Consider the following 22,740-nt stretch of genomic DNA (forward strand, 5'->3'; position numbering starts at 1 on the left):
TGCCATCAGCTGTAAGCCTAGACCAGATACATAGACCTAGAATAACTAGAACACACATCCCCATTCAAAGTTAGGTTCTGTGGTGGGTAAGGCACTGATGACCAGACGTGCCATTTGAAATGTTGAATTACTTAAATTCTGAATTTGGTACACAACATAATTCAGTGTCTTGCTCAGTGTTAAAAACATTCAGCAATGACACATTTTATTCTGCTCATTCTGATACTGGGTGGGAAATGATGTGGATTTCAGGGTTATGTCAGTTCTATCAGTCCTGAGTCTATGGCCAGAGCATCCTCACTATAACTCATTATCATTCACTATGGTAGAGAGACAGCTTGCTAACTGTCAGACGTTTGTTAAGGAGTGACGTCCCATTTTACCCGCTTTAAGAGGAAAGACAACCGTCCTCTTGTTTAGTCTATGATTGATGACTCTCTGGTTATGGCTTTGTGTGTTGATTGATGGTGTTTATATTTTCCAGTTTTAACCTTGTTTGTGAAAACTGGGCGATATCTGTTGATTGTGGAAATATCAAAACAGTATGTGATAGTGAAGGAAAACTGTACGCTTTTATGTTTTAATTGCGAAAATATCTAATTGATTGTATCTGGTAGTTTGTGTACGAAATAGGAATGTACAGTGGGGCAAAAAAAGTATTTAGTCAGCCACCAATTGTGCAAGTTCTCCCACTTAAAAAGATGAGAGATGCCTGTAATTTTCATCATAGGTACATTTCAACTATGACAGACAAAATGAGAAAGAAAATCCAGAAAATCACATTGTAGGATTTTTTATGAATTTATTTGCAAATTATGGTGGAAAATAAGTATGTAGTCATTAACAAAAGTGTATCTCAATCCTACAATGTGATATTCTGGATTTTTTTTTCTCATTTTGTCTGTCATAGTTGAAGTGTACCTATGATGAAAATTACAGGCCTCTCTCATCTTTTTAAGTGGGAGAACTTGCACAATTGGTGGCTGACTAAATACTTTTTTGCCCCACTGTATATCTCATTAAACTGTTAAAACAGTGTACATGGACCAAACAGTGGTTCTGCCCTGTCCTGAATTCAAAGCATCATGTGATCTCAGTGAGCTCCTATAACAACAGTTTTCCAGTTCGCTTCTTGGAACGTCCTTGTGTGACTGTATGAGTGTGGGAATACTATATATATCAGACAGAGAGAGATATGGAGAGCATGGCGTATGTCTCTATGTGATCAGGGTGCAGAGTGTCTGAGTTCTATACCCTTGTGGGAACTTCCCCAGAAATCCATGTCCTACATACTGTATATACATGTACCTAGGATGTTTTGTATTGTGATAGAGCCAGTCACTCACGCAGCATGGCGTGTGTCTGTCTGTAGGATTAACCATGTTGAATCCCTTTCATCATGTTATTTAGACCTTGGATGTTTGAGAACCTGATGATCACACAGAAAATATATCAAGGGCATAGTTAAGGAATGGGACATTGTGTATTGATGACCTCAGAAACCAGGAGAGGACAATCCTTCAACACTGCACAGTTTTCTCAGAAATACACAGGGTGTACGTTGTGCCGTAACACCGTGAGCTGACCGCTTTGGGCACCGATAAGATTGGGTAACTCTGTCGCCACTGAGTCTTACTTAAAGATAGGTTGTTAGATATCTATGTCCCCTTGAATGGCTGAGGTTCCGCTACACAGTGCAGCTTTTGTATTTGCAAGAGCAACTGAGAAATCTACCAAGAAGTGATGTAATAACAGTAGACTTTCTGGTACTTCAAAGCAGTCAACAATACACATAATAATTTCCTAGTAGGCTAACTTAAAGGACTTTAACCCTCAAACTACTGGCTAGGGTCATTTTGAAAATGGCTCAAATGTGGTTTATTCAAATCTTCAATTTTTTTCATGACTTTGTCAATCAACTTGCTCTTGACAATGCTGTGTTTCTGTATCAATATGGACTTTTTAAGTTTGGGTTCATTTTGACAGCAGCCAAAAACACCTACTTCCAACCAGTGGCGATACAGTAAATGTCAAAGTTTGGATATACTTACTCATTCAAGGGTTTTATTTTATTTATACTTTTTTCTACATTGTAGAATAACAGTGAAGACATCAAAACTATGAAATAACACTTATGGAATCATGTAGTAACCAAAAAAGTGTTAAAAACTTTTTAGATTTTAGAGTTTAGATTCTTTAAAGTAGCCAACCTTTGCCTTGATGACAGCTTTGTACACTCTTGGCATTCTCTCAAAAAGCTTCACCTGGAATGCTTTTCCAACAGTCTTGAAGGAGTTCCCACATATGCTGAGCACTTGTTGTATGCTTTTCATTCACTCTGCGCTCCAACTCATCCCAAACCATCTCAATTGGATTGAGGTCGGGTGATTGTGGAGGCCAGGTCATCTGATGCAGCACTCCATCACTCTTTGTCTTTGTCAAATAGCCATTACACAGCCTGGAGGTGTATTGGGTCATTGTCCTGTTGAAAAACAAATGACAGTCCCACGAAGAGCAAACCAGATGGAATTGCATATCCCTGCAGAATTGGTAGCCATGCTGATTAAGTGTGCCTTGAATTCTAAAGGAATCACTGACACTGTCACCAGCAAAGCACCACCACACCATCACACTTCCTCCTCCATGCCTCACAGTTGGAACCACACATGCAGAGGTCATCTGTTCACCTACTCTGCATCTCACAAAGACATGGCGGTTGGAACCAAAAATCTCCAATTTGGAATCATCAGACCAAAGGACAGATTTCCTCCGGTCTAATGTCCATTGCTTGTGTTTCTTGGCCCAAGAAAATCTCTTATTATTATTGATGTAGAGGTTTCTTTGCAGCATTTTGACCATGAAGGCCTGATTCATGCAGTCTCCTCTGAACAGTTGATGTTGAGATGTGTCTGTTACTTGAACTCTGTGAAGCATTTCTGCAATTTCTGGGACTGGTAACTCAATTTTTTTTATTTTACCTTTATTTAACCAGGCAAGTCAGTTAAATAACACATTCTTATTTTCAATGACAGCCTGGGAACAGTGGGTTAACTGCCTGTTCAGGGGCAGAACGAAAGATTTGTACCTTGTCAGCTCGGGGGTTTGAACTCGCAACCTTCCGGTTACTAGTCCAACGCTCGAACCACTAGGCTACGCTGCCGCCCCAATTAACTTGTCCTCTGTAGCAAAGGTAACTCTGGGTCTTCCTTTCCCGTCCACGACAGTCCATCATTACTTTAAGACATGAAGGTCAGTCAAGACTGAACATTTCAAGAGCTTGTAAGTTTCTTCAAGTGCATTACAAAAACCATCAAGTGTTGGAAAAAAGCTGTCCTTGAAACAGTCTTGAAATGTTTGTCAAAAGAGAGATCAGGGTCCAGAGTAACGCCCAGATCCTTCACAGTGTTATTTGAGACAATTGTGCAACCATCAAGATTAATTGTCTGATCCAACAGAAGATCTCTTTGTTTCTTGGGACCTAGAACAAGAATCTCTGTTTTGTCGAAGTTTAAAAATAAAACATTTGCCACCATCCACTTCCTGAAACACAGGCTTCCAGGGAGGGCAATTTTGGGGCTTCGCCATGTTTCTTTGAAATGTACAGCTGATCTCTCTTTTGACGAACATATTTGACAACTGTTTCAAGGACAGCTTTTTTCATTCTACGTAACATTACAAAAATCTGAAACGTTCTGTCTAAAAAATGATCCAGAAAAAATGTATCCTTGCTTTTGTAACTTCTAGATTAGACTACTGCAATGCTCTACTTTTTTAGTGTTATACCCGGCTGCTAAAATAGCAATGAAAGTTAACATTATGTTTCCGAATGACATTACCATGAGGTAGAATATATCGTGAAAACAATAGTGGTCCTAAACCGGAACCTTGAGGAACACCGACATGTACAGTTGATTTGTCAGAGGACAAACCATCCACAGAGATAAACTGATAACTTTTCGACAGTGTAGAGATGAGACAATATAGTAACTACTAACAATTTGATACCATGAAATTGGGGAGAAAAGGGGGTAAAATTCATAAATAAATAAATAAATTATCAATGTTTGACAAAGCCAGATATGGCCTGGGCTTTACTGTAATGGTAGTGTTTTCACAGGACAGTAATCTAAAACTTAGTCCGTTCTCAGAGCTACTAATCTGTAGCCCAATTCAACTACGGAAGCAAGCTGTTATTACAATACCATTAGCTATCCCTCTCTCGTTCTCTCCCGCTGTCTCTCTCTCCCACACTCCTCCCTCTCTCTATCTCTATTTGTTCTTTCTCAGTCTCTACCCCCTCTCCTCCTCTCTGTCTAACACCCTCTCCTCCTCTCTGTCTAAGCCCCACTCCTCACTCTCTATCTCTCTCCCTCTCTCTGTTTCAAGGACAGTGAAGTCCTTGGGCCTGTTTTGCGAGGCTGACCAGTAAATTGTGTGTCTGACTGTACAGCCAGCCAGGCCTGTAGAGGCTGTATGTGAATATTATCATGGAGCATTTAGACTGTTGAGTGACTTGGATCGAACCTGTCTAATACCCATTAGACCAATTACTTAATGTCCTGGCAGTGGTACTGATAGAGTCCTGCTGTCAAAGATACAGTATATCAGGATGTGGTAAACTGGACATTGGGAGAAGGACAATAGATGAGGTCAAGGGTAGAGGAATAGGGAAATCTGAGGTAGAACAGTAGAGCTCAGTGTAGAAAAAAACAGTCACAACCTCTCTGTTACAGGATTCACTTACAGTACAACATTCACTTACAGCACTTATCTCTACTACTCTCTCTGCCTTCCTTCTCTCTCTCTCTCTCTCTCTCCTCCTCACTTTTTCACTCTCGCAGCTCTCTCACACGTCCCTGTGCTCTTTCTCTTACTCGTCTCCACTCCCTCCACCCCCTTCTCTCTGGCTGTGCTGGCTCCCTCAGCTGTTCTCAGTTGCTCTCTGTGCAGTGTGTAGTGTGGACAGGGCTAGGCTGAGCTGGGCTATGTTGAGGACATAGAATGTCTCAGTGAAGACTGTTTCCCAAGCTAACTGGATTAGGAGCTGGAACATACTGGACCTGTTTGTCTTTACTAACTAAAGACAGAGTTTTAATTGAGGGCATGCTGGAAGAGAGAAAAGAGAGAAACAAATAGAGAGTCAACACCAGAGAATTGTTGGAGCAGAGACCCACGTAAAGACTGATCTCTAGCCCAGCTCCCCTCACTCTCCCCGGGATCGGTATGGTGGGACTCCCCTTGCCTCTGACCTCCAACATTGAGGTGGTATGAGTCTGCTGTGTGGGTCCGGTTCAGCTCGGTTAAGTTCCACTTAGTTCGGTTTGACTCGGTTCTGTTTGGCTTGCTTAGACTGGCTGTCTATAGCACTTACCCATACCCCTGCTCCATTTTCAGGTTCTGTGTCTCTGGAACCCCTGACCCATAACCCCTGACCGTAGGACAGGTGCTGGTCCAGTTTTGCAAAATTACTGGACTGAACAGACATCTGTTTGACAATATTTCAATAATTTTTTATTTTCTGGAAACTCTACCCCTGATCTGGGACTGATCCTGGTTCTGCTGACATCTATTCTGTGTTCCGGAGGACTGGTTCTTCAGGGACCTGTCTGGCCTCTCTCTCCCCAGGATCATGGCCTCTTTCTGGGGCATGGTGGTGTTGCTGTGTGGGATGGTGGTTATTTCTGGAGCACAGAAGACGAAGAGCAATATGCCCAGGCTAAAGCTCTCTTATAAAGGTGAGTCTTATTCATTTACCTTGACACTTACTGTACCATATTTCTTCCCTCTTTCTACTATTACTCTAAAGCTATCTTAAAAGAAGAATCATTTATGCTTACTCTGTTCTTACCAGCTGCTCTATATTCATACTTGTCTGTATGCATATCCAGCAGGGATAGAGGTTTCTGCTGGTGCCTGTGTCTGTCTGTGTTGAGAAAGAAGTGATTCACTTAACTACTAAAGATTGACTGTGATACGACATTTCTGCTAAAGTGTGTGTCAACATAAAGTGCAACCCATATTTCCATGATGTTGTTTGGTTGCTTTTAAAAGGTTTTATGTATTTGGCTTTATACGGCACATTTTCAGCATCAATTACATTTTTTTACTGAGAATGTAAGATATGTGTCTGCCATATGCATGGGATTGAAAAGGAAACCACATTGATAGCCTATGTACTCTGCATCTGAGATATGTTTGATGTGCAGAGGTACACAACTTTCTTACATTTCTTCCTCAGAATTCCATGTGCCATATGGCTGATCAAAGACATGCTTACTGAACATAGTAGGATCTGTTACAAAATATAATGACTGACCATGTAGACCTTCAGATCAGAGGAGATATGTATCAGAGTGGATATGTAAGAATCTGTTAGATCACACTGGATCGAATGTGTTAGATATTTATTAAACATACACTGTTACCAGCTCTGTGAGATACATCGATCTGTTCTGATATCCATCTCTAGAAAACTATACACTAGAATTGATTTTAGACTATTTTGTTCTACTTCCACTGTGTTGTCTTGGGTAACCTTTATTTTAACAGAGAGTCATACTGAGACCAAGGTCTCTTTTACAGATGAGACCTGAATTATTTAAATTACAGAAAATACTAAACGCAAGCAGAAAGAAAAACACAATCATAAAACAATTCATCTGTAAAAAGGTCCTCAATCAGGTTTCTGAATTGCTCTAGAGGTGAAAGTAGGCAACAACAGATCTGCCACGCTGATCCTCAACAGGGGTGCGTGCTTAGTCCCCTCCCGTTCTCCCTGTCTACCCACGACTGAGTGACCAAGCACGACTCCAACACCATCATTACGTTTGCTGACGACACAACAGTGGTAGGCCTGATCACCGACAACGATGAAACAGTCTATAGGGAGGAGGTCAGAGACCTGGTAGTGTGGTGCCAGGACGACAACCTCTCATTCAATGTGTGCAAGACAAAGGAGATGATTGACTATAGGAAAAAGAGGGCCCAACAGGCCCCCATTAACATCGACTGGGCGGAAGTGGAGAAGGTTGAGAGTTTCAAGTTCCTTGGTGTCCACATCACTAACAAACTATCATGGTCCAAACACACCAAGACAGTTGTGAAGAGGGCATGACAACGGCTTATCCCCCTCAGGAGACTGAAAAGGCATAGGTCCCCAGATTTGTAATTGCAGTGCGCTATGATAAACTGCATCTAACGGCTTTAATGAAGTGGCAGCTGAGTTCGTATAGATGATGTCGCCATAGTCTAGGACCGATAGGAACGTCAACCGAATAATCTGCATTCTACTATTTAGCGAGAGGCAGGACCTATTTCTATAGAAGAAGCCCATTTTTATTCCAAGCTTGTTAACTAACTCATTAATATGCTTTTTAAAAGACAGCTTTTCATCTATCCAGAAGCCCAGATATTTGTAAGCAGGGACACGGTCTACATGGACACCATCCAAAGTACATATGCTTAAATCAACAGACTTATTTTAATGCTCTCTAGAGAACAACATATACTTAGTTCTACCTGAATTCAGTACTAATTCCAGGTCAATAAAGTTGTGCTGTATTACAATGAAGACAGACTGTAGTTCAGATAGAGCCTGGTTAACAGTAGGGGCAGTAGATTACACAACAGTATCATTGTCATACAAGAGGAGTTTTTTTACAGACAAGTCAATATTGTTAATGTAAACAGTAAAAAGTACAGTACCCAGAATCGACCTCTGCGGGACACCTTTAGTAATATCCAGGAAACCTGATTTATCATCATTTATAACTAGGGATGCAGCAGAGATATTGCTATGACCTGGTCTAAAACCAGACTGATGTACATTTAGAATACATTTCAAAGACAAGAAAGATCTTAGCAGAGATTTAATCAAGGACTCTAATATTTTAGCAAGGCAAGATAGTTTAGAAATAGGCCAATAATTATTTAGGTCACAAGGGTTACCACCTTTGTCAAGGGGGAATACATGGGCCACCTTCCAAACCTTGGGGATAGTTCCAGATATAATCATCAGGATAAAAAATATGGGTTAATGATTCAGCAATCAGGTGAGCAGAGAGCTGCAGCAAAAATGGATCAAGCATATCAGCCCCAGTGGATTTTGTACATCAATCTTAATCAAGGCATCTAGCACCACAGATAGTACATTGTTCAAATGAAAACAAAGATTCACTAGAAGTTGATGGGTTAACCATTGAGTCAGCTAGAGGCTGGCGTAGAGAAGAGCTGACCAGGGTCAACTACACCACCGTTTCTCTCAAGTAAAAAGCCTGCAGAGATAACATGATGATTAAAAGCATCACTTATCCCATTCTTCTCAGTTATGACGCCAGTCAGACAGAACTTGCTTGGGAAGAAGAGGAATTTGTACTCTTCAGTGCATTTACTGTTTACAAACTTCAGAAGGATCACCAGCAGAGTCAGGGATAGAGCTTAAAAAGTAGCTTGATTTAGCTTTCCTAATCAAGATAGTACATCTGTTTCTCATCTGAAAGATTTCTAGTCCACTACAGAGTCAGTTTTCCTTGCTTTGACCTAGGCCTGATTTCTCATCTGAATGAGCTCAGATAACTCAGAAGAAAACCAAGGATTCAATCTGTCATTGGAATCTCAAAGTATCTTGGACTCAGCAATGTGTATGAGTGTACAATATTCTCTGCTGTCTACTGTTTTCAGTTTGTTAATGAAGAGACATGCCAGAGTGACTTGCCAGTGGTTAAGTGAAGTATCGTTAATCTGTCTATCCGTCTCTCCCTCTCATATTCCTGGTTGCCGTTTTTCCGCTCTGTCGTTCCCTGCATGGTAATTACGTTGAGGATGAATGGTGTGAGTCTGTCTCAACAGATGGCTCTCTCAAACAGAGACATTTCTTTCTCAGCACCACCACAATCATAATTATACACGCGCATACTCACACACACACACACACACACACACACACACACACACACACACACACACACACACACACACACACACACACACACACACACACACACACACACACACACACACACACACACACACACACACACACACACACACACACACACACACACACACACACACACACACACATTCTCACACACATTCTCACACACTTTGGCCAGTAGATGATGATACCTGTGTGTGTGTATCAGTCATCTCTATATCACGCCCTCTGTGATTTCTCTATTAGACCACAGCACTACACATACAAAACACAGCTGAACTACTGTACTTGGATGGAACAACACACAAACAGCAGACCTGAACAAAGAACAGGGTAGAGAGACAGTCTCTGTTAATGATATGGACTCATTCATTCTGAGTTTTCTATTAGGAATATAGGCTTACATACAGCTGTGGATAAAAGGTCAATTAATGTTTGGCATTGCTAAACATTTGTGGAGTGAGATGTGAGGTGTGTGTGTCCGTGTCTGTGGCTTCTGAGTGTGGGGTTGGTTGTTGCCAAGGTCTGTTCTCTGTGACCGACAGGTCCGGCAAGTGTAGGGACCCTGATCCCTACAGGCGGCACTCTGCACACACATGCATACACATACCCCCCCTCCCCCGCCCGCCCACACACACACACACAAACACACACACACAAACATTAGCACAGCAGGGCACATGGGGGGATCCACTGTTCACCCCCAAACAGTAGGGCAGTAGGACAGGGCGGCAGGGAAGGGGACGGGGAGCATGGTGGGATGTTACCTAAACATTACCCCTCCAGTTCCAACTGTAACAACAGCATGACTATAGGACTACAGGACGAAAGGGTAGTAGAGGAACAGGACAGAGAAAGATGTGATCCTGGTCATCTGAGGTGGGGTCTGTACACTGCCAGGGACATAGGAACTTAAACTGAGCTGTACAGTATGTCATACATGTGTCCTTGCCAGGAGAAGTGTGTGTGTGTGTGTGGGGGGGGGTATTGTTAAGTGTCTGGGAACTAGAGGAAGAGAAAACTAAAGATTATGAAGGAGAAGAAGTGAGAGGGAAGGAGAGTGAAAGAAAGGGTACTTTAGTTTAATGGCCGGTGAGGGGACTTCCAGGAGCTCTGTCTCTGTCAGACGTGTCCACCCCTTTGATACCCGCATCCAAGAGCATCCCCCCCACACACACACACACACACACACACACACACAAGTACACTCACGTAACATAAACACTCATGCACATGCATACTCACACAACACATATACTCTCATACAGCAGATACCAGCCAAGATCTAACCTCACAAAAACAAAAGCCGATGTTTAAAACAATAAACCACTGAACAACACCAGCCAAGGTCTAACCTCACAAAAACAAAAGCCACTGAATTGCAAAAAGAAAAAAAATCTCTCCCTCTTTCTCTCTATCCATCTCTCTCTCCTCCTGAGGTCATGCAAATCTTATTGTAGTAATGTTATCCTCTGGGTTTGTCTCGGTGTGAATAGACTTTTAATTAGGGCATGGAATGAGGAAGGTTCTTTTAAAATGTTTAGTCCATAAGTATGTAGAGAATCTAGAGACCAGGGTTGGGTTTCTCTCTGTGTGTGTGAGACAGAGAGGTTCTCCATAGGTCAGTATCACACAAACACTGGAGTGGGGGTGGGACTGTATTACATGGGCTTGCCTCTCTACACATCCCAACCATGCAGGCAAGAATGTGGTGTGATTGTGTGAAATCTCCTGTTGTGTTAATGGGAACTTCTCTCATCACCTTCATAGTTTTTTTATTTATTGTTATGTTTTTTATTTACCTATTCAGACAATTATGTAGTTATTTGTCTAAGCTTTACCCATCAGCATCCCACAGAGACAGATGGCATGCTGAAATATGTCTGCGTGTGGTGTTGTGGACAGTGACTAATGTGATGGTATTGCAGCATCTAGAACACTTCATTGGTCATTGACTATACTCCCCCCTCCCAAAAAACAGCAAGACAACCCGAAGGGTATGCTATGAAGGAAACAAGATCTACTCAGGGTTTTCTGAAACCAGCCAGCATCAGTTAGCTACCCATTCGAGCTCAGGCTTCATGACAACTTGATGACAACAGATGGCATGATCAGTCCAATCAAAGCTACTGTCGATATAACGTAATTGTTGCCAATGACCTTGAGCCTTCTTGGAAGGGCACTTTCAATCTAAGTCTATGGCAGAACTCAAAGGGCTCACATTCTTGATGTGTACCCTTACTAAATCAAATCAAATGTATTTATATAGCCCTTCTTACATCAGCTGATATATCAAAGTGCTGTACAGAAACCCAGCCTAAAACCCCAAACAGCAAGACATGTAGGTGTAGAAGCACGGTGTGACTAACGGTGTGACTAAAGTGTGTGACGTAGTGTCCCCATGTGTGACAGAACACTGAGCCAATCACGGTGCAATGCTGAGCCAATCATGGTGCAATGCTCTTACTTTCTGCTGGCCTGCCCCACCACAACAGAAAGCACTGAGCTACGCTGAAACACCTGCATTTTGAATGCGGCTTTATTAACTCAATGATATATGTATATATTTTTACATTGTTTGCAAACTGATATGTGACACATATAATGCAAAAATAACTTGCGAAACAGGCAACCCCCCAACATATATTTACAGTGGGGCAAAAAAGTATTTAGTCAGCCACCAATTGTGCAAGTTCTCCCACTTAAAAAGATGAGAGAGGCCTGTAATCTTCATCATAGGTACACTTCAACTTTGACAGACAAAATGAGAAAAAATATCCAGAAAATCACATTGTAGGATTTTTAATGAATTTATTTGCAAATTATGGTGGGAAATAAGTATTTGGTCAGTGAGAGAACTTGCACAATTGGTGGCTGACTAAATACTTTTTTGCCCCACTGTATATATACACTACTGTTCAAACGTTTGGGGTCACTTAGACGTTTCCTTGTTTTTGAAAGAAAAGCCATTTTTTTGTCCATTAAAATAACATCAAATTGATCAGAAATACATTGTAGACATTGTTAACGTTGTAAATGACTATTGTAGCTGGAAACGGCTGATTTTTTATGGAATATCTACATATGTAACGAGTTTCCTCCTCTTCTTCCGAAGAGGAGAGGCGAAACGGATCAGAGGACCAATACGCGGCGTGGTAATTTTCCATGGTACTTTTTAATGCTATCAGGTACACATGAACAAAACTAACAAAACAAAAAAATGTGAAACTCAAAACAGTCCTATCTGGTGCACACACTGAGACAGGAAACAAATCACCCACAAACACACAGTGAAACCCAGGCCACCTAAGTATGATTCTCAATCAGAGACAACTAATGACACCTGCCTCTGATTGAGAACCATATTAGGCCGAAACATAGAAATTCCCAAAACCTAGACAAACAAACATAGACTACCCACCCAACTCACGCCCTGACCATACTAACTAAACACAAAACACAGAAAATAAAGGTCAGAACGTGACAACATAGGCGTCAAGAGGCCCATTATCAGCAACCATCACTCCTGTGTTCCAATGGCACGTTGTGTTAGCTAGTCCAAGTTTATAATTTTAAAAGGCTAATCGATCATTAGAAAACCCTTTTGCAATTATGTTAGCACAGCTGAATGGGAGGCACCGGTGCACAACTGAGCAAGAGGACAAGTACATTAGAGTGTCTAGTTTGAGAAACAGACGCCTCACAAGTCCTCAACTGGCAGCTTTATTGAATAGTACCCGCAAAACACCAGTCTCAACGTCAACAGTGAAGAGCCGACTCCGGAATGCTGGCCTTCTAGGCAGAGTTGCAAAGAAAAAGCCATATCTCAGACTGGCCAATAAAAAGAAAAGATTAAGATTGGCAAAAGAACACAGACACTGGACAGAGGAAGATTGGAAAAAAGTGTTATGGACAGACAAATCTAAGTTTGAGGTGTTCAGATCACAAAGACGAACATTTGTGAGACGCAGACAAAATGAAAAGATGCTGGAGGAGTGCTTGATACCATCTATCAAGCATGGTGGAGGCAATGTGATGGTCTGGGGTTACTTTGGTGGTGGTAAAGTGGGAGATTTGTACAGGGTAAAGGGGATCTTGAAGAAGGAAGGCTATAACGCCGTTGTGCAACGCCATGCCATACCCTGTGGACGGTGCTTAATTGGAGACAATTTCCTCCTACAACAGGACAATGACCCAAAAGCACAGCTCCAAACTATGCAATAACTATTTAGGGAAGAAGCAGTCAGCTGGTATTCTGTCTATAATGGAGTGGCCAGCAGTCACCAGATCTCAACCCTATTGAGCTGTTGTGGGAGCAGCTTGACCGTATGGTATGTAAAAAGTGCCCATCAAGCCAATCCAACTTGTGGAAGGTGCTTCAGGAAGCATGGGGTGAAATCTCTTCAGATTACCTCAGCAAATTGACAACTAGAATGCCAAAGGTCTGCAAGGCTGTAATTGCTGCAAATGGAGGATTCTTTGCCGAAAGCAAAGTTTGAAGGACACAATTATTATTTAAATTAAAAATCATTATTTATAACCTTGTCAACGTCTTCACTATATTTCCTTGTCACAAATCCCCCCGGTACAGCTCCTCCTTCTGTTCACCAGTTCCGGAGGTCCAAGTCACAGGCCTTCTAGGCTGCACTGAACTGTCATTACACACACCTGGTTCCAGTTCCTCACTGATTGTGTTTGTATAAATGTGCCCTTTGGTGCCCCATTGGGCTGTAGATTATTGTTCCCATGTCCGTTGGTCGTGTGAGTACCTATGCGGTGGCTCAGCATGTGCGGTGTGTTTTGTGCATTGTATATTACAGGTGTCGTTCTTTGAGGTTTACCTTTGCTTTTTTGTCTGGGTACATCCCAGTGTTTTGTATGTTTATTTTGAATGTATTAAAAACCCAGATGTATTCCTGCGCCTGTCTCCAAATCCTTTACACCAGCGTGACGTTCCTATTCATTTTGCAATTAATTTCAAGGAGGTTTTCATGGGAAAACGAGGACATTTCTAAGTGACCCCAAACTTTTGAATGTGTGTTGCAAAACAATTGGCTCAAAACAGGTTCTATCCTGAATGACAGGTCACCACTAGTAATAAGTGTTTTACCATATTAATGTTTTTACAAAAAGCAGGTTAGTTCTAAAGGATAAGTTGACATTGATGTACCTAGCTAAAAGGTGAGACACTTTTGTAGTACCGGTCATCCCGCGTTGAACTCCAGAGTTGACCGAAGTTACCTCAGTAACTCCCCGACTGATACATAGAGTAGGCCTCTGGAGTCTGAAATGATCAGGATATGCTTTATCTGTCACCGAGCGGACTGCCAGCCATGCGGCTATAAACTGATCTATAGGAACAAAGCCTTGAGATATAGAACTCCATACACTACTGGTTCATGTTTTGTTTAGATATTTTCTATGGCAGCACTAAATAACACTCCCTATGCCCTCCAGCCCAGAAAGAGAGTGAAAGAGAAGGAATGTAGGGTAAAATAGTTCATCAGTCTCACACAAGACTGTTGATTTTTTTGCCTCCATTTGCCTTCGCCCTTGTTCTCTCCTTTCCTCTCACTCCCTCCACCTAAGATCCATTGTAATAAAAATACAGCTGTATCCTAACAGGGTGAGAGAAGAGGGAGGAAGGTTGAGTAACCCATATGCAGATAGGGGGTGAATAGTAGGGCTAGGAGTCTCTAAAATGGCTGAGTTCACTTTGATTATTAAAATAGTGATAAGATTTTGTGTGCATCCACATGAGCTTGAGCATGTGAGTGTGTCAATGTATCCGTTTATTGGTTTAATCTCACAATACTCTGGTGAATGGATGGTTTCCATGGATGCTAGTCCCACACAAACACACTCACCTGATCTGTGTGTGGTGTTGACTAGAACTGTGTTTGAATACCCATACAACATACTGTATTCTACCTACTTAATGAGTATATACTATTAGTTCATTTTAGTATACTGTAAGTGAACGGTGTCCTTTCAGTTGAGTATATGCTTCGCCTGTACCAGAAGTTGATGCTGTTGCTATGCAAACTCTTGCTAGCTTGTTAGCATGACAAATTAGTAGCTAGACATTTTACAACTGAGTGTTATTAAATTAAATCTGGAGTGCGCTCAGTGTCCGTTTTGTAAATTGAGTGTTTCGCTCTCGGAGCATTCAGAGTGCACACTGCCAGGCAGTATCAATGGACGTTCTGGCCGAGGAGTAGTGTTGATCCAAACAGTAGTGTTAATCCAAGCGTTCCGACTTTACAATGGCAGTCAAGCACCCAAGCTAACTGGCTAGCTACTTCCAGACACAAATGAGAGAACACCTCAATTTGACCATTTTACTTGCCCTAGCAGAGCTGGTTAGGCTGTTTTCAAGTTATCCAGAGCGTTAGTGTTTGTGCTGCTGGCAACAATTTAATTACGCTTTAATGCCTACGTTTACTGACACTGGTGTTGAGTTTTCATAAATTCATCAGTTATTCTGAGCTCTGGTACACTCAAACAAGTGTGCTCTGAAATCGGAGTAGATAGCCAGAGCGAATTTACGAATGCACCCAAATGTCCATATAGTTTATATACTGGCAAGTTCGATATATTAGTAGCCAACTGACGTTAGGGAGCTAGCTAACATACCAGTACATACTGCTGTAATGACATGCTATGTGGTTTGTAAGGATAGCGTAGCTAAGAAATTGTCAGCCAACATAATGTGGTAATTATTTGAAAAGTCATTGCTTAATTACGTTGCTGAACATTATCTTAACATTTGCCATTAGTTAAAGCAATTGATTTGTATGTGCTCTCGTTGGATATTTTCCTCCATTTAATTCAAATCTAAAAAGGTTGTGAAGCCACCCCGATTTTCTGAAGGATTGCATGATAGGCCCTAAAAGCACAGAAATATTGTCTAATGCTTGTATACTTCGTATTTTGGCGAATGTAGTACAACATCCGGGAATTTTTGGCATATTATGACCAATAAGCATGATATACAGTGGGGCAAAAAAGGTATTTAGTCAGCCACCAATTGTGCAAGTTCTCCCACTTAAAAAGATGAGAGAGGCCTGTAATATTCATCATTGGTACACTTCAAATATGACAGACAAAATGAGAAAGAATGTTTTGGGGCTGTTGCTGGGCAACACGGACTTTCAACTCCCTCCAAAGATGTTCTATGGGGTTGAGATCTGGAGACTGGCTAGGCCACTCCAGGACCTTGAAATGCTTCTTACGAAGCCACTCCTTCATTGCCCGGGCGGTGTGTTTGGGATCATTGTCATGCTGAAAGACCCAGCCACGTTTCATCTTCAATGCCCTTGCTGATGGAAGGAGGTTTTTACCCAAAATCTCACGATACATGGCCCTATTCATTCTTTCTTTAAATGGATCAGTCGTCCTGGTCCCTTTGCAGACAAACAGCCCCAAAGCATGATGTTTCCACCCCCATGCTTCACAGTAGGTATGGTGTTCTTTGGATGCAACTCAGCATTCTTTGTCCACCAAACACGACAAGTTGAGTTTTTACCAAAATGTTATATTTTGGTTTCATCTGACCATATGACATTCTCCCAATCTTCTTATGGATCATCCAAATGCTCTCTAGCACACTTCAGGCCGGCCTGGACATGTACTGGCTTAAGCAGGAGGACACGTCTGGCACTGCAGGATTTTGGTCCCAGCTCTCTGCAGGTCATTCTCTGCAGGTCATTTTTGCTCACCGTTCTTGTGATCATTTTGACCCCACGGGGTGAGATCTTGCGCGGAGCCCCAGATCGAGGGAGATTATCAGTGGTCTTGTATGTCTTCCATTTCTTAAAAATTGCTCCCACAGTTGATTTATTCAAACCAAGCTGCTTACCTATTGCAGATTCAGTCTTCCCAGCCTGGTGCAGTTCTACAATTTTGTTTCTGGTGTCCTTTGACAGCTCTTTGGTCTTGGCCATAGTGGAGTTTGGAGTGTGACTGTTTGAGGTTGTGGACAGGTGTATTTTATACTGATAACAAGTTCAAACAGGTGCCATTAATACAGGTAACGCGTGGAGGACAAGAGGAGCCTCTTAAAGAAGAGGTTACAGGTCTGTGAGAGCCAGAAATCTTGGTTGTTTGTAGGTGACCAAATACTTATTTTCCACCATAATTTGCAAATAAATTCATAAAAAATCCTACAATGTGATTTTCTGGATTTATTTTCTCATTTTGTCTGTCATAGTTGAAGTGAACCTATGAAGAAAACTACAGGCCTCTCTCATCTTTTTAAGTGGGAGAACTTGCACAATTGGTGGCTGACTAAATAATATTTTGCCCCACTGTATATACTCAATTTAGGTCACAAATAGTACGGTTAGTATGAGTATTAGAACACAACTATGATTTCCAGACTAGCTTTCTACATGTCTGACACCACTGTTTATACGACAAGCAGCCTGAGCTCTCGGCAATTTAACAGTTTCCTTTTCACATGGTGGATAGCATATACAGTAGGATTACAGTAACACATACCTGTCTCATTGTTTGTTCAGGTGACTGCGTGTGTGCGCCTGAGGGGAATTGTGCTGGGCTGTGTGTGTGTGGGAGCTCTGGTGTGTTTGTGACAGAGCAGAATTGAGGGCACTTGAGGGATTCTGTTTCTAACTACAAGCACAAGGTCTCTCTCTCCTCTTTCTTCCCCTCCCTCCCTCACTCTGTCACGCATCTTTTTCTTTCATTCACACATTTTCCCTTCCATTGCCTTTTTTTGTAATGCATGTCCATCTCTCCCTTCTCTTATTTTCCCCACTTCTCTCCCTTTTTCCTCCGTTGTCTCACTTCCATTCTCCTCCCTCTCTCGTCCCTATCAGGGCTTCAGACATTAAAAAAAACACACTTCAGAGAGTGGGGCATTTTCCCTGATGAAACATTAATGATGTACAGTTATTTTACACAAGAAAGAAAGATTTTAAAAACTCAGCAAAAAAAGAAGCATCCCTTTTCCCTGTCTTTCAAAGATAATTCATAAAAATCCAATTCACTTCACAGATCTTCATTGTAAAGGGTTTAAACCCTGTTTTCCATGCTTGTTCAATGAACCATAAACAATTAATGTACATGCACCCGTGGAACTGTCGTTAAGACACAAACAGCTTACAGACGGTAGACAATTAAGGTCAGTTCTGAAAACTTATGACACTAAAGAGGCCTTTCTACTGACTCTGAAAAACACCAAAAGAAAGATGCCCAGGGTCCCTGCTCACCTGCGTCAACGTGCCTTAAGCATGCTGCAAGGAGGCATGAAGACTGCAGATGTGGCCAGGGCAATAAATTGCAATGTCTGTACTGTGAGACGCCTAAGACAGCGCTACAGGGAGACAGGATGGACAGCTGATCATCCTCGAAGTGGCAGACCATGTGTAACAACACCTGCACAGGATCGGTACATCTGAATATCACACCTGCGGGACAGGTACAGAATGGCAACAACTGCCCGAGATACAACAGGAACGCACAATCAATCCCTCCATCAGTGCTCAGACTGTCTGGAATAGGCTTAGAGAGGCTGAACTGAGGGCATGTAGGCCTTTTGTAAGGCAGGTCCTCACCAGACATCACCGGAAACAACGTTGCCTATGAGCACAAACCCACTGTCACTGGATTAGGCCAGCAGCCATACTGCTCATTCTGTGTGTGATTTCCTGCAAGACAGGAATGTCAGCATTCTGCCATGGCCAGCAAAGAGCCCGGATCTCAATCCCATTGAGCACATCTGGGACCTGTTGGATCCGAAGGTGAGGGCAAGGGCCATTCCCCCCAGAAATGTCTGTTAACTTGCAGGTAGAAGAGTGAGGTAACATCTCACAGCAAGAACTGTCAAATCTGATGCAGTCCATGAGGAGGAGATGCACTGCAGTACATATTGCAGCTGGTGGCCACGCCAGATACTGACTGTTTATTTTGATTTTGACCCCCCCACATACACATCAGGGACACATTATTCCATTTCTATTAGTCACATGTCTGCGGAACGTGTTCAGTTTATGTCTCAGTTGTTGAATCTTATGTTCATAGAAATATTTACACTTGAAGTTTACTGAAAATAAATGCAGTTGAAAGTGAGAGGACGTTTCTTTTTTTTTGCTGAGTTTATATACTTCATACAGTTGAAGTCGTAAGTTTACATACACTTAGGTTGGATTCATTAAAACTAATTTTTCAACCACTACACAAATTTCTTGTTAACAAACTATTGTTTTGGCAAGTCGGTTAGGACACCTACTTTGTGCATGACACAAGTAATTTTTCCAACAATTGTTTACAGACACATTTCACTTATAATTCACTGTATCACAATTCCAGTGGGTCAGAAGTTTACATACACCAAGCTGACTGTGCCTTTAAACAGCTTGGAACATTCCAGAAAATGATGTCATGGCTTTGGAAGCTTCTGATAGGCTAATTGACATAATTTGAGTCAATTAGAGGTGTACCTGTTGATATATTTCAAGGCCTACCTTCATACTCAGTGCCACTTTGCTTGACATCATGGGAAAATCAAAATAAATCAGCCAAGACTTCAGAAAAAACAATTGTAGACCTCCACAATTCTGGTTCATCCTTGGGAGTAATTTCCAAATGCCTGAAGGTACCACTTTCATCTGTACAAACAATAGTACGCAAGTATGAACACTATGAGACCACACAGCCATCATAACGCTTAGGAAGGACACACACTTTGGTGCAAATAGTGCAAGTCAATCCCAGAACAACAGCAAAGGATCTTGCGAAGATGCTGGAGGAAACAGGTAGAAACTATCTTTATCCACAGTAAAATGAGTCCTATATCGACAAAACCTGAAAGGCTGCTCAGCAAGGAAGAAGCCATTGCTCCAAAACCGCCATAAAAAAGCCAGACTATGGTTTGCAACTGCAGATGGGGAGGAAGATCGTACTGATTGGAGAAATGCCCTCTGGTCTGATGAAACAAAAATAGAACTGTTTGGCAATAATGACCATCGTCATGTTTTGAGGAAAAAGGTGGTGGCTTGCAAGCCGAAGAACACCATCCCAACCGTGAAGCACGGGGGTGGCAGCATCATGATGTGGGGGTGGCAGCATCATGATGTGGGGGTGCTTTGCTGCAGGAGGGACTGGTGAACTTCACAAAATAGATGACAACATGAGGATGGACAGTTATGTGGATATATTGTGGATATATTCAAGACATCAATCAGGAAGTTAATGCTTGGTCGCAAATGGGTCTTCCAAATGGACAATGACCCCAAGCATACTTCCAAAGTTGTGGCAAAATGGCTTCATTACAATAAAGTCAAGGTATTGGAGTGGCCATCACAAAGCCCTGACCTCAATCCTATAGAAAATGTGTAGGCAGAACTGAAAAAGTGTGCACGAGCAAGGAGGCCTACAAACCTGATTCAGTTACACTAGTGGATATATAAGATATAAGCTCTGTCAGGAGGAATGGGCCAAAATTCACCCAACTTTTTTTGTGGGAAGCTTGTGGAAGGCTACCTGAAACGTTTGACCCAAGTTAAACAATTTAAAATCCATGATACCAAATACTAATTGAGTGTATGTAAGCTTCTGACCCACTGGGAATGTGATGAAAGAAATGAAAGCTGAAATAACGTTTTTTACCATCACTTTGTCACTAATTTCAGAACTTTGTGGTCATTTTTCAAAACTCTAGACACAAAACTCAAAACGGTCATCACTTGTAACACAGGCTGTCCAATGTTCAAAACATTGCATTGTGCATTCATATCTTTAAAGAAACCTTGCACTTGCAGAATCATTGGTTCAAATAACTAATTTATCATGAAATACCATAGGATTATTCATTTAGATCACTCACACACAACATATCGATCGTTTCACTGTGTAGTTGTTCGTACAATCATTAAATACTGTAGTACCAAATATGTTTTACTATGCTACTTCATATAAATACATCACTGTAAAAGGACTAGTAGAGAGAATACTACAGACACAGTGGAATCATTGAACAGAATATTAAATGTATTAAATCACAGGTTTCCTTGAATCAAAGCAAAGGTAATTAGCTACAAAAAAAGAAAAGAAATACAGAAAAATGTCAATTGCAGTGTTCCTCACCTGACATTATCCCACACAATGACATAGGTCATGCCATCAGCTCTACAGACCTCATTTAGCTAATCTAGGAAGGTTACATTTGAACAGCGAACACTATGTGGCTGCCTGCAACTCAATATATAGAGTATATTGAGTAGAGAGCTTTAGTGGTTGTTCAACCTAACATTAGAATGGGCAAGATGAGTAATCTAAGCAACTTTGACCGTGGTATGATTGTTGATGCCACACATGGTGATTCCAGCATCTCAGAAACAGCTGCCCTCCTGGGATTTTTACGCACTACAGTCTCTAGAGTTTACAGAGAATGGTGCGATAAACAAAACACATTCAGTGAGCGACATTTCTGTGGGAGAAAAACACCTTGTTAATGAGAGAGGTCAGAGGAGAATGTCCAGACTCATTCAAGACAACAGAAAGGCCACAAACACTCAAAACAAAGCTGTTTAAAACAGTGGTGTGCAGAATGGCATCTTTTAACGTACAACACCATGAATAATTCAGGCTGTTGTGGAGGCAAAAGGGGGTCCTACCTAGTACTAGATAGGTGTACCTAATAAAGTGGCCAGTGAGTGTACAGTAATGTCAAATCTGAAAACATTGTCTGAAAAAATGGTACATGGGACCATAGAAACGGTGTCTGATAAAGAATGATGATGAAATATTACATCCAGATAATGTAGTCCAATTGGTTCATGTTCCACAGTAATTGATGTCAATGGATCTCGTTATCCAGAAACTTTCATGATCTAAACATGGAAGGTTGTTTGTCAGTTTCCATAAAACTATGCATTAAGAGTAATGCAACAGTTTCTTATCATTTTGAGCAGTTGTATCAATTGATAGTTAGATCATTGTAATGAAATGAACAGACTGTCATTTCAGATGTAACGTGTGAATTGCATTTTGAAATGGTAATACTTTCATGTTAAGTTGTGTCTTTTTGAACAGGTGATTTTAGTTCAATGAACAAATGATCTTAGCTCCATGTGTATTGTATCCAAGCAATTGGAAAAAGAGTTAGAGTTTAGAAAAATGTGCATTTTGATCATTGGTTGTCAGTTTTTGTGTCTAGAGTTTTGAAAAATGACATCATTAGTGCCAAAGTCATTGTAAAAAACTGTAAATCATTCTCTCTACTATTATTCTGACATTTCACATCCTTAAAATAAAGTGGTGATCCTAACTGACCTTAAACAGGGAATTCTTACTTGGATTAAATGTCAGGAATTGTGAAAAACTGAGTTTAAATGTACTTGCCTAAGGTGTATGTAAACCTCCGACTTCAACTGTACATCATGTGGCACTCAGGACCCAGTCACTAAAGAAAGTTTCAATTTATTACAAGTTATTATAAAACGGGTTGTTTGGATTCTGTTTGTGTTTGTTTGTGTGTGTGTGTGTGTGTGTGTGTGTGTGTGTGTGTGTGTGTGTGTGTGTGTGTGTGTGTGTGTGTGTGTGTGTGTGTGTGTGTGTGTGTGTGTGTGTGTGTGTGTGTGTGTGTGCGCGGCGTGCGTGCGTGCGTGCGGCTGAGGATATTGTGCTGGGCTGTGTGGGAGGGTGTGTGGGGACTCTGGTGTGTTTGTGACAGAGCAGAATTGAGGGCACTTGAGGGATTCTGTTTCTAACTACAAGCAGGAGGTCTCTCTCTCCCTCTCTTTTTCTTCCTCCCCCTCCCTCCCTCCCTCACTCTGTCACTC

At 41.6% G+C, this 22,740-nt stretch overlaps 1 protein-coding gene across 1 annotated transcript in view; it reads left to right on the top strand.

Annotated features, from left to right (window-relative positions):
• The first annotated feature begins 4,955 nt into the window (after positions 1 to 4,955).
• LOC118396755 (semaphorin-3ab-like) overlaps positions 4,956 to 22,740 on the top strand; it is a 66,081-nt gene continuing 48,296 nt past the window's right edge. Inside the window, exon 1 of the mRNA XM_052465846.1 lies at positions 4,956 to 5,735. Coding sequence (XP_052321806.1) covers positions 5,630 to 5,735 — 106 coding nt within the window. The 5' untranslated portion in view covers positions 4,956 to 5,629. The remainder of the gene's footprint in view (positions 5,736 to 22,740) is intronic.

The sequence above is a fragment of the Oncorhynchus keta genome, chromosome 17 (assembly GCF_023373465.1).
Source record: "Oncorhynchus keta strain PuntledgeMale-10-30-2019 chromosome 17, Oket_V2, whole genome shotgun sequence".
NCBI lineage: Eukaryota > Metazoa > Chordata > Actinopteri > Salmoniformes > Salmonidae > Oncorhynchus > Oncorhynchus keta.